General features: G+C 53.6%; 2 protein-coding genes across 2 annotated transcripts; both read left to right on the top strand.

The window, feature by feature from the left end:
• Nucleotides 1-1,987: 1,987 nt before the first annotated feature.
• Nucleotides 1,988-3,811, top strand: ENH_00036170 (hypothetical protein, conserved; the record flags this gene model as incomplete). Its single annotated transcript, XM_013580429.1, has 1 exon — nt 1,988-3,811. One exon carries the CDS (start codon nt 1,988-1,990, stop codon nt 3,809-3,811), a length of 1,824 nt encoding a protein of 607 aa, XP_013435883.1.
• A 3,096-nt stretch (nt 3,812-6,907) lies between these two features.
• Nucleotides 6,908-11,886, top strand: ENH_00036160 (hypothetical protein, conserved; the record flags this gene model as incomplete). The annotated part of the gene is made up of 2 exons (XM_013580428.1): nt 6,908-10,624; nt 11,869-11,886. The coding sequence occupies 2 exons, from the start codon at nt 6,908-6,910 to the stop codon at nt 11,884-11,886; spliced, it is 3,735 nt and encodes a 1,244-aa protein (XP_013435882.1).
• Between the last annotated feature and the right edge of the window lie 48 nt (nt 11,887-11,934).

Here is an 11,934-nt window from a genome sequence, read left to right as displayed (position 1 = left end):
GCAGCAGAAGATTCAATAAGGTTTAATAACAGCAAGGAGAAATGGACTCATTGAATCGAAACCAAAGCAGAAACAGTTGGGAAGCAAATTATGAATTAAGAAATATCTAAGCTGCCAAAAAGGGCATTTAAAAACAAATTAGAATTAATTAGTTCAGTCAGAACAGCAGCAGCTAGCGCTAGCTAGCTGCATCCAGCTAGCTGTAGTTGGCTAGCTAGCTAGCTGTGGCTGGCTGGCTGGCCGTGGCTAGCTGGCTAGCTAGCTGTGGCTGACTGGCTGGCCGTGGCTAGCTGGCTAGCTGTGGCTAGCGGGCTTTCACAAGTTTCACTTTGAGACTTCAGGTTGAAGAAAGTTTGATTATTTTATTTGCTTAAATGCATATTAAATGAGAATAAAAAGTTTTATTCTTTTATTTCCTTAAATGTTTATTAAATGGAATAAAAGTTTTATTGTTTTATTCTCTTAAATGTTTATTAAATGGAATAAAAGTCTTATTGTTCTATTCTCTTAAATGTTTATTAAATGGAATAAAAGTTTTATTGCTTTGTTTTCTTAAATGTTTATTGAATGGAATAAAAGTTTTATTGTTTTATTTTCTTAAATGTTTATTAAATGAGAATAAAATAGGCAGCAAAGTCTGTTGGGTTTTGCTGCAGTTCAGTTCAAGTGTCGGAAACGTGAAAATTCCTGTTTCGCAATTTTTGCAAATTTCCACTTTTCGAGCGTTTGAGAACATAAAAAGAGCCACCAAAGAAGAAATTTTCATTTCTTTTATGAATTAAAAGTTATAAATTTTCATTTCTTTTGTGAATTAAAAGTTATACTTCGAAAAGGTTTCGTTTTTTTGCAAACATTTCAAGTTTTGGGCTCGGCTGCACCCGAGTTGCAGCTGCGCCAAGTGCATGTTTCTGAACAGCTCCGCCAATCCGAGGAAAGCCACGCGAAACCTCGCAAAAAAGAGATCAAATTTAGCGGGAAATGAATTTCTTTGTTTTAATTTAATGAATTTAATTGCATTTGGCGTTTGTTCGCGAGGATTCGCCGCTGCAGCGCCAACAAGCCACTGTCTGTCGTCCGTGGCGCCACCGGCTGCTGCTGCGGCACTTCCGCCGAATTTCGCGGAATAAAAGCGGAAAGCGGCGGTAAAAAATTGAAATTGAATTTTATAAAAAGCGAATTAACTCTCAAGCTTTTTGTTTTTGCGCAACTCGCAGTTTTCGCGGAGATCACCCCGGGCCGCTGGTCTCGACGGCGGCGCCAGTCTCGAGCCTCCCGCAGCCTCCGGCGCTCCCTTTGCTCTTCTACTCTAAAAAGAATAAATAATTCGAAAAGAATAAATAATTTAAAAAGGAAAGAAATTCGCACTCGAATTTCGACGAAGTCAAAAGCCTTTTCGCGGGCTGCCGGCAGCTTTCCAGTGGACACCGCCGAAACGGCGGCGCAACTCTCCAGCGGCTGAGACAAACTCAGTGGGCAAATAATAATCGATTTAATGCATGAATTTAATTATTTTCTTTTTTTATTCTTCAAAGAAAGTCAAATTAGCCGAAAAGACGCAACAGTGGCGACGCAGAAGATGGTCGATAGTCGGAAGCGCGCGGAAGCACTTCTTCGTTGAAAAGGTGGGGGAAAATGCGAGAAGTTGGGTTGAAATAAGTCTTTTCTTTTTCTAAATGCAAATTATATTAAATGGAGCTTCTTATTAGCCTTTATTTCTTCTTCTGCTTCCTTCTGCAGCAGCAGCAACTCTCATGTTCAAACCCCAGAGTGGTCTTCACCGCAAACAGGGCGTTGAAGGAAAGCACTTCAAGTAAGCAATTATCTCAGGTGTACAGACACTCCAAGACCCACTGCAGCAGATCCTTCCTGCGCCAGTTCACTTCGCTATTACTCTTCTTTCTTTCCTCTTGAACACCCCCTTCCGTCGCTGCTGCTGCTGCTGCTGCTGCTGCTGCTGCTGCTGCTGCAGTTGCTTTCTGAAGGCCCCATGGCGACTCTGGCGCCGCCCTCGAAGGGCCCCAAGCTTGGCAGCAAAAAGCTGCCGCCGCTGCTGAAGCCAGTGGGGCCCCCCCCCAAGAAGCCTCCCCAGGCATTCTTGGGGGCCCCCAAGCCCAAGGTACCCTCGGGGGGCCCCCCAGTACCCAAAGGGGGCCCCCTGGACGAGCCCGTCTCAAACCCTATTACCCCTTTAATATCCCCCGCGGCCTCTCCCCGGCCTCCGCCGCCGGGGGCCCCCCCCCAGGGGCCCCCAAAGGGCCCCAAGGGGGCCCCGCCGGGGCCCCCAAAGGGCCCCAAGGGGGCCCCCCCGGCTCGGGGGCCCCCCCCGCCTAAGAAGGGGCCCCTGGCCGCGGGGCGGGTCTCTCCGGGGGCCCCCCCGGACACGGGGGCCCCCCAACCCCCGGGGCCCCCACCAGGGTCTGTGCGGCTTCTAGATATGCTCAAAAGGAACTTAAATGCTTCCAAGGGGGCCCCCAAAGGCTTTAATTCTTCTTCAGAAATGCAGCAAAGGGTCTTTTTGGGGGACTCCCCAGCCCCCAGCGAGGCCCTCGAGGGGCCCCAGGGGGGCCCCCCTGCAACCCCTACTGCCAGCAGCCCCAGGGGGGGCCCCCCTTCTCCGAGAGACATTTGGGGCCCCCAGGACCCTTTTGGGGGCCCCCCGGAGTTGGGGGAAACAGCTGCAAGAGAGGAGTACCCTGGGGCCCCCAAGGGGGCCCCCCTGCTCCAAAAACCCAGCGGGGGGCCCCTGGGGCCCCTGGCAGGGGGGCCCCCCCCAGCCACTTCTTCCCTTTTAAGCAGCACTTGGGAAAAAAGGCAAGAAGGGGGCCCCCCTGACTTCTTAGAATCCAAAACAGATAAACCCACAGCAGCAGCAGCAGCAGCAGCAGCAGCAGCAGCAGCAGCAGCCAAGGGGGCCCCCGAGGACAACACGAACCCTGCTGCAGCAGACCCAGGGGCCCCCCAGACGGACCCCTATTCCTCAATGCTGCAAAACCTTTTTGTCACGGGGGCCCCCGGGGCCCCCGGGGCCCCCGGGGCCCCTGGGGCCCCTGGGGCCCCCGGGGGGCCCCCCTGTCCCATATGGGGGCTCAGCAGCAGCTGCTGCTGCCACGGCGGGGGCCTTTTAGTGGCAGCAGCAGCACCTCCAAGCAGCACATTAAGCTGGGGGGCCCCCTGGGGGGCCCCCTGGGGGGCCCCCCCACTTGCTGCTGGGTACCAGGGAGTTGGGGGCCCCTGTGTCCCGCCTGCTGCTTTAGTTGTGCCCCACAGCTGCTGCGCTGCTGCCCCGCAGCAGCAGCAGCAGCAGCAGCAGCACCACTGCCACCACCACCACCACGGGCAGCAGCAGCAGCAGCAGCAGCAGCCACCCGTCCCCGCAGCGCTTGACGTGAAGCTGAACTTCACAACAGCAGCAGCAGCAGCAGCAGCAGCAGCAGCAGCAAGAGGAACTGATGAATATGAAGACAGCGATCTAGGTGAGACACCCCGACGAGAGGCCCCGTTGGGGTGTACGTACACCCCACAAGTCGCTGACTCAGAGCTGCTGCTGCTCTGCTGCCTTTCTGCTGCCTTTCTGCTGCTGCACCGTTGCTGCGCTGCTGCTGCTGCTGCGCTGCTGCTGCGCAGACCCCCTGGACCCCCGGCGGTGCGCCCGGCTGCGGCGGAAGCAGCAGCAGCAGCAGCAGCAGCAGCAGCAGCAGCAGCAGCAGGAGCCGCGGTACGTGGCCGTGGGGGGCAGCGGGCAGCTGGGAATTGTGGGGCCGGGCCACAGCCGGGTGTACGTACACCCCGAGGGCCAGCCGCGGGGCTGTAGATACACCCGACACTACCAACTCCCCACAGTGTCTTCTTTGCTGCGGGCTGTGCTGCCGGAGTTTTTGCAAAAGAGGCCCTTAAAGATTCTTGGGGGCCCCCCCTGCTGCTGCGGGCCTTCGGGGGCTTCTTGCTGCTGCTCGCAGCAGCAGCAGCAGCAGCAAGCCGCAGCAGCAGCAGCAGCAGCAAGCTGCGCCCAACTCCCCCACGCCCACCTGCCCCACGCCTGCAGCAGACACAAAGCAGCAGCAGCAGCAGCAGCAGCAGCAGCAGCAGCAACCCCACACGCCCACCACGCCCCACACGCCCTCCAGGGGGGCCCCCCAGGCCCCCAGGGGGGCCCCCCCCCTTACCAGGGGCCCCCAGCTTGCCAGGGGCCCCCAACCTATATTGTGGCCAGCCTCCCGCAAGCTGCAGCAGCTGCAGCAGTACCCTCTTTCTCTTATGGGGGGGCCCCTCAGGGGCCCCCAAATGGGCCCTGGCACTTCAGCTACCCTCCAGGGGGGGCCCCCATGGGGGCCCCCCCTGGGCCCCCTGCTGCACTTCTTGTCCCTTCAGGAGGTATATGGAATGTACAAGCAGCAGCTCCAGGGGCCCCCGGGGGCCCCATGGTCCTGGGGGCCCCTGGGGCCCCGGGGGCCCCCATGGCCCCGGGGGCCCTGGGGGCCCTGGGGGCCCCGGGGGCCCCCATGGCCCCGGGGGCCCCCATGGCCCCGGGGGCCCCGGGGGCCCCCAGCAGCTGCTGCTATGCCCCGGCACCCTTGCAAGTTTGTGGGGCCCTTTATGGGGGCCCCCCAAGCCCTGCTGTTGTTCCCCAAGCTGCAGCAGCAGCAGCAAACTGCGCGGGGGGCCCCCAGGGGGGGGGGCCCCCCCCTGGAGCTGCGCAGTGGGCTGTGGGGCAGCAAGGGGCCCCTGCCCAGCCCCCAAGTGGGGGGCCCCCCGGGGGGCCCCCAGAGGGTACTGGAGCTGCTGGGGAACAGAGCCAGACAGGGGGGCCCCCAGGGTTAAGTAAAGAGGCGCTGCAGCGGCCTGCGCAGGTCAAAGCGCTGTGGTGAACCTGCCAGCAGCAGCAGCAGCAGCAGCAGCAGCAGCAGCAGCAGCAGCAGCAGCAGCGACTTTCTGTCATTTGGCTTTTGTGTTTTTGTTTTTTTCTTTTTCACGTGAAGTCTGTTGCTGCTGAGGAGCAGCAAAGGAGCAGCAAAAGGCTCACAATGCATGCAAAAAGAAGCAAAGAATTTGGAATTAATTCTTTTTTGCATTTGCTTTTTTCTTTTCAAACAAAATTAAAACTCCAAGTTCTATTTAGTCTTTGGAAGATAATCAAATGCAGCGAAAGCCAAAAAGGACCCAAAGTTGAATTAAATGCTAGCTAGCTAGCGAGGTGGCTAGCTAGCCAACTCGCTAGCTAGCTAACTACCTCTCTAGCTAGCTAGCTAACTGGCTAGCTAGCTAATTGGCTAGTTAGTTAGCTAGTTAGTTAGCTAGCTAGCTAGCTAACACTACAGTGCGCAGTTTGTGAATCTTGAGATTTCAAGATTCACAATCTGCGCACTGTAGATCTATTTAAAAAATAAATAATGTAAAATAATATATAATTATGTTTATTGAATAATATAATATATTCTTTTCATGAAATCTATTTAAAAAATAAATAATGTAAAGTAATTTATAATTGTATTTATTTATATAATATATTCTTTTCATGAAATAAATCTGTTTTCTTCTTTTTTGTTTCAGCTTCCACTCGCGGTGTAGAGCCTGCTGCAGCAGAGTGTACGTACACCGCAGCAGCTCTATTTCCTGGAGGGGGAAAACAAAAAATGAAATGCATGTCACTGCTGCAGCAGTGAGCTCCGGAGGGGTTGTTCTGCAGAGTTGCTGCTGCTTCTCTTTTTGCTGCTGCTGCTGCAGCAGCAGCAGCCGTAACAAGTGCAGCACGACTCAGAAGGAACTGCGGCTGTTGGCAGCAGCAAATAAAAGAGCTGCTGCTGCTTGCTGCTGCCGCAGCAGCAAGCAGCAGCTTGCTGCTGCTCTGCGGCGTTGCTGCTGCACCTCTTTTTGCTGCTGCTGCTGCAGCAGCAAAAAGAGATGCAGCAGCAACTCTGCAGAACAACCCCTCCGGAGCTCGCTGCTGCAGCAGTGACTCTGCCTCAATATGCCTTTCTATGAGCTTGTTTGGGTAAATATAAATAAATAAAAATGCATATTTAATATTTATATAAATAAAAATATTTATTTAATATTTATTTGCCTTTTAAAAGACATTTCTGCAGCTGTATTTATGCACACAAAGACACAGAGCCACTCCTGTTCAGCGCATAGCAGCAGCAGCAGCAGCAGCAGCAGCAGCAGCAGCAGCAGCAGCAGCAGCAGCAGACGCGAACGCGAACTGCTGCAGTTAAGCGCAGCCAAAGGGAAATTAAAAGATATTTAAAAACAAAATAAATTAAAAAAAAGATTTAATGCCACAAAACTGAATTTCAATCTTTATTTCAATTCGGAATTCTGGGGCTGCGCCGACGCATGCAGAAAGCCCTGCAGCAAATCAATGAACTTGAAGGAAAGTTCAAAAAGACTTTTTTTTTGTTTTTATTTATTTCATTTATTTTATTTATTTTAAATATTTATTTGCAACTTTGCGGAGTTTTATTATTTTGAATTTTGCTGCTGGCAGGCAGCAGCAACCCCACCACCATCACCACCTCCCACCCGATCACTTCTTTTGTCTTCAACTTTATTTTCTTTTTCGAAAACAAAAACAATTGAAATGAAATAAAATATTATTTTCAAGTTTTTGTCTACAAGTAGGAAGTCCCGGGGGAAGAAACAAATAGTCAGCAGCAGAGCAAAAGGAAAAGCAAAAGCAGCAGCAGCAGCAGCAGCAGCAGCAGCAGCAGCAGCAGCAGCAGCAGAGGAGAATAGATCCCTCTCATACTTCTCCCTCTGCTGCCCCCTGCGCAGCAAACAGTGCCGCACCCCCCGAAGCGGAGCACTGCTGCAGCGAAGCAGCAGCAGCGGCTGCAGCCTTTGCTGCTTCTCCGGCTGCTGCTGCTGCTGCTGCTGCTGCTGCTGTTGCTGCTGCTGCTCCCATCCACAGATGGACGCTGCGTTCTTCACTGGCCGCAAGCGAGCCCATAAAAGCTCCCCCCAAGAGCTCACAGGCGCTGCAGCTTCTAGTCATGCATCAAAGCAGCAGCAGCAGCAGCAGCAGCAGCTGCAGCAGCAGCAGCAGCAGCAGGTGCTGCTGCACCAAGGGCGACGGCTTGGGAGCCTCCGGCAAAGACACCCGAGAAGGCATTTGTCCCTCAGCATGCGACTAAGGAAAAGGTCCTCTCGCAGCATTCCTGTAGATTCAAACAGGCCCAGCAGCAGCAGCAGCAGCAGCAGCAGCAGCAGCAGCAGCAACAGCAAGAGCAGCAGCAGCAACCGCAGCAGCAGCAGAGGGAGGCAGACCGTGTCTTCTCCTGCTGCAGCAGAAGGCGCAGCAGCAAGGCAGCAGCATGAGTCTCTAGTGGAGGTGCAGCAGCGGCTGAATAGCGCCCCGCTGCAGCAGCTGCTGCAGCAGCAGCTGCAGCGGCAGCGGCAGCAGCGGCAGCAGAAATGGAGAGAGAAGCAAAACTCGAGAGACACACAAAAGACCCAAGAGACGCAGCAGCTGCAGGCTCTGCAGCAACGATTTGCTGCTGCTGCTGCTGCTGCTGCTGCAGTGCCACACCAGTCGCCTACGACAGACGCAGCAGCAGCAGCAGCAGCAGCTACAGCAGCAGCCGGGCTGCTAGCGAGAATTCGAGCTAGCAAGAAAGCTGGCCGCAGCATCGCGGAAACGCAGCAGCAGCAGCAGCAGCAGCAGCAGCAGCAGCAGCAGCAGCAGCAGCAGCAAGCACACATCGCCTATAGTCGCTGGGGGCTGCGGACTTCTCCGCTACGATGGGGCAGCAGCACGAGCAGCAGCAGCAGAGAGAGCAGCAACAGCAGCAGCCTGGGTCGAAAGCATGCCAGCAGCATAGACATGGATGGCTTGAAAGGCAGCAGCAGCAGCAGCAGCAGCAGCAGCAGCAGCAACAGCAGCAGCCTGCTGCAGCACTGGACCTTTCGTGAAATGCGCTGGTGCCTCATGAGGGACTCATCACCTGGCAGTGAAGACGGCGAGAGTGTCTATACACTGCAGCAAGGGCAGCAGCAGCAGCAGCAGCAGCAGCGGGAAGAAGGGCAGCTGCTGGGGCGGCAGAGAGCAGCAGCAGCAGCAGCAGCAGCAGCAGCAGCAGCGAAAGCACCGAAAGCAGCCACAGAAGCTGCTGCACCCAGCAGCTGGGAAGAACTTGCTGTTTGCAGGAGCAGCCCCATTAGCAGCAGCAGCAGCAGTCACAGCAGCAGCAGCAGCAGCAGCCACTGCTGCAGCCAGAGCAGCAGCAGCAGCAGCAGCAAGCCCAAGGCTTCAACAAGAGACTGTGGGGTCCAGGTGTCTCTACACCTGGAGAGCAGCACAGCCTTCGCCAGCCCACCAAACAAAAGCTTGAGGGACATCAGATTAACTGCTGCTTCTGTCTCTCCTGTTGCTGCTGCTGCAGCAGCTGCTGAGTTCAGCCCTGCTGCTGCTGCTGCTGCTGCTGCTGCTGCCATCACGGTAGATACAAGCAAGGCAGCAGCGGGCTCTCTGCTGCCTTTGATAAGAAGCTGCAGCCGCCATTCAGAGGATTTCCAGTTGCCTCCGTCTGCAGCAGCAGCAGCAGGAGCAGCAGCAGCAGGAGCAGCAGCAGCAGGAGCAGCAGCAGAATCTGCAGCAGAAACTGCAGCAGAAACTGCGGCAGAAGCTGCAGAAGAAGCTCCAGCAGAAGCTTCAGCAGAAGCTGCAGCAGAAGCTTCAGCAGACGCTTCAGCAGAAGCTGCAGCAGCTGCTGCACCAGAAGCTGCAGCAGATGCTGCAGCAGATGCTGCAGCAGCAGCTGCAGCAGAAGCTGCAGCAGATGCTGCAGCAGAAACTGGAGCCGAAGCTGCAGCAGCAGCTGCGCCAGAAGCTGCAGCAGAAGCTGCAGCAGCAGTTGCAACAGAAGTTGGAGCAGAAGCTGCAACAGAAGTTGGAGCAGAAGCTGCAGCAGAAGCTGCAGCAGAAGCTGCAGCAGCTGCGGCAGAAGCTGTGGCAGACGCTGCAGCAGAAGCTGCAGCAGAAACTGCAGCAGTTGCTGCAGCAGAAGCTGCAGCAGAAGCTGCAGCAGCAGCAGCGGAAGGACCACTGCTGCTGCCAGGTCTAAAATTGCAAAGTGAAGAAAAAGAAGAAAGTGAGAAACTCATTCAGCCTTTGGATCACCGGAAGCTTGAAGTAGCTGGGGTGTACAGACACCTGAAAGAGAGCAGCAGCAGCAGCAGCAGCAGCAGCAGCAGCAGCAGCAGCAGCAGCAGCAAGAGCAGCAAACTGTGGCGATATGTAAGCACTCCAGCTGTGGCTGCCCACGCTGCAGCAGCAAGAGGACCAGTGGACCACAAGTCCGAACAACTGCTGCTGTCGGCCGGCCAGAGCAGCAAGGCCTCATTCCACAAGAGCAGCAACCATGGCAGCAGCAGCAGCAGCAGCAGCAGCAGCAGCAGCAACCGGAGGTGCAGCAGCAGCAGCAAGAGGCCGCCAGCAGCGCCTAAAGGCATTCCTCTTGCCTCTCTTATGAGGCAAAAATATTCCAGGTGGAGGCCACCAGGAAGAAGAGAAAAAGCAGAGTCTAGTAACTGCAGCAAGCAGCAGCAGCAGAGAGATCAGCAGCAGCTGCTGCAGCAGGAGCGACAGCTGCAGCAGTGGCTCATGCCGCTGCAAGAGGAGCTGCAGCAGCTGCAGCACGACGAGCAGCTGCAGCAGATGCTGCTGCCGCTGCAAGAGGAGCTGCAGCAGCTGCAGCACGATGAGCAGCTGCAGCAGATGCTGTTGCCGCTACAAGAGGAGCGGCAGCAGCGGCAGCAGCTGCAGCAGCTGCAGCAGCTGCAGCAGGAGCAGCAGCTGCAGCAGTTGCTGCTGCCGCTGCACGACAAGCGGCAACAGCTGCAGCAGGAACAACAGCTGCAGCAGTTACTGCCGCTGCAAGGGAAGCGGCAGCAGCTGCAGCAGGAGCAGCGGCTGCAGCAGCTGCTGCTGCCGCTGCAAGAGGAGCGGCAGCAGCTGCAGCAGGAGCAGCAGCTGCAGCAGCTGCTGCTGCCGCTGCAGCAGGAGCAGCAGCAGCTGCCGCTGCTGCTGGGCCAAGAATATCAAGAGCCGCAGGATTCGAGCTGCAGTCTGGAGGAACTGAAGAGCAGCAGCAGCAGCAGCAAATCGGCGTCGAGTCTGGGGTGTATAGACACCTCAAGTTGCCACTTTTCTCTCAAAAACTCTGAATTAAAACTCACAAAAATAAAAAGTCTCAGCAGCAGCAGCAAGCAGAGAAGGGGGGCCCCCGGGGGCCCCCGCAGGGCTCGGAGTCGAGAGAGGCGGTGGAGGGTGCAGGAGCGAAGCCGAAGAAGCCGCAGCAGCAGCAGCAGCAGCAGCAGCAGCAGCAGCAGCAGGAAGCTTTTGGGGGCCTCTTATGTGTCTGCAGTGATGAGGGATTTGGCAAGAAGGGGAAAGAAAGGAAAAGAAGGCCTCGGAGCAGCAGCAGCAGTGGACCACTCAGTGGACCACTGGTCACGCCGGGGGGCCCCTGCGGGCTGCAGCAGCAGCAGCAGCAGCAGCAGCAGCAGCAGCAGCAGGGGGCCCCCTGCTGCTGGGGGCCCCTTGGAGTTGCATGCAGCAGCAGCTGTGGGGCCCCCTGAGAAGCTCTGCAGCCTCCAGAGCCTTGCTGCCAGCGCCGTCTTTGCCTCGGTGAGATTTTCTTTTTTCTTTTTCTTTTTTTTATTTTCTTCTTTTTTCTTTTATTTTCTTTTTTTCATTTTCTTCTTTCTTCCTTCCTTTCTTCTCTTCCATTTCTTCTTTCTTCTTTATTTTCCTTTTCAAGTTTTTCCTCCTTTTTCTTTTTTTTTCTTTTCAATTTCTTCTTTTTTCTTTCTTTTCTTTTCTTCTTTTCAATTTCTTCTTTCTTCTTTCTTTTTTTCTCCCTTTCTTCTTTTTTGTGTCCTGCAAATTCGCAGTCTTTGCTCTTCTGCGGTGATGCACTTCCAACAATTTCAAATATGTATTTAGCCCTTCTCTATTACACATATAGCTGGGGTCTGGCTAGCTAGCTAGCTAGCTAGCTAGCCACCTGGTCAGCTAGCTAGCGAGCCAGCTGGATTGCTAGCTATCAAGCTAGCAAGCTATGTAGCTACCTAGCAAGCTAACTAGCTATGTAGCTAGCTAGCTAGCTGGCTAGCTAGCTAGCAAGCTAACTAGCTATGTAGCTAGCTAGCTAGCTAGCTATGTAGCTAGTTAGCTATGTAGCTAGCTAGCTGGCTTGCTAGCTAGCTATCCAGCTTGCTTTCTTGTCGCTAATGAGAAGCAACTTCTCCCCCCAGCGCTGCGACTCAGCGCTGCACTGCAGCAGCTTCGTTTTCACTTTTATTATCTGCAGCAGCTTTTTATTTAGAGTCCTGTGTGCTGCTGCTGCTGCTGCTGCTCACTTCGCCCCTTTGGCTGTTTGCTGCTGCTGCTGCTGCTGCTGCTGCTGCTGCAGCCGATGCAGGTCTCCTTATACTACAGCGCCCACTCCGCCGACTTCTCTTTATGAGGCTTCGGAGCTCCATATATATATATATATATATGTATATATATATAATATATATAATATATATATATATAATATATATAATATATATATATACAAATACATAAAGAACTAATATGCCTAATATATATATATATATGTATGTATATAGACAAGTACATAAAGAGCTAATATGCAATATATACATATATGTAGTATATATAAGTGTATACGTATATATATATATATTTACATATATATATATTATAGGTATATATATACATACATATATATATATGTATATATATATATATATATATATATATATATATATATATATATATATATATATATATATATATATATATATATTTGCATGCATGCGTTATCTGCATGCAGTGGGACTTCGAGTCTGTGTTTTCTGCAGTTGCTGCTGGCCGGCTGAGGCTGCTGCAAAAACCAAAAACTAAAATTCGATTTGTTTCTAAAGACA

Source organism: Eimeria necatrix, genomic scaffold (genome assembly GCF_000499385.1).
Source record: "Eimeria necatrix Houghton genomic scaffold, Enh_scaff264, whole genome shotgun sequence".
NCBI lineage: Eukaryota > Apicomplexa > Conoidasida > Eucoccidiorida > Eimeriidae > Eimeria > Eimeria necatrix.
This window is presented reverse-complemented; position numbering and strand designations above follow the sequence as displayed.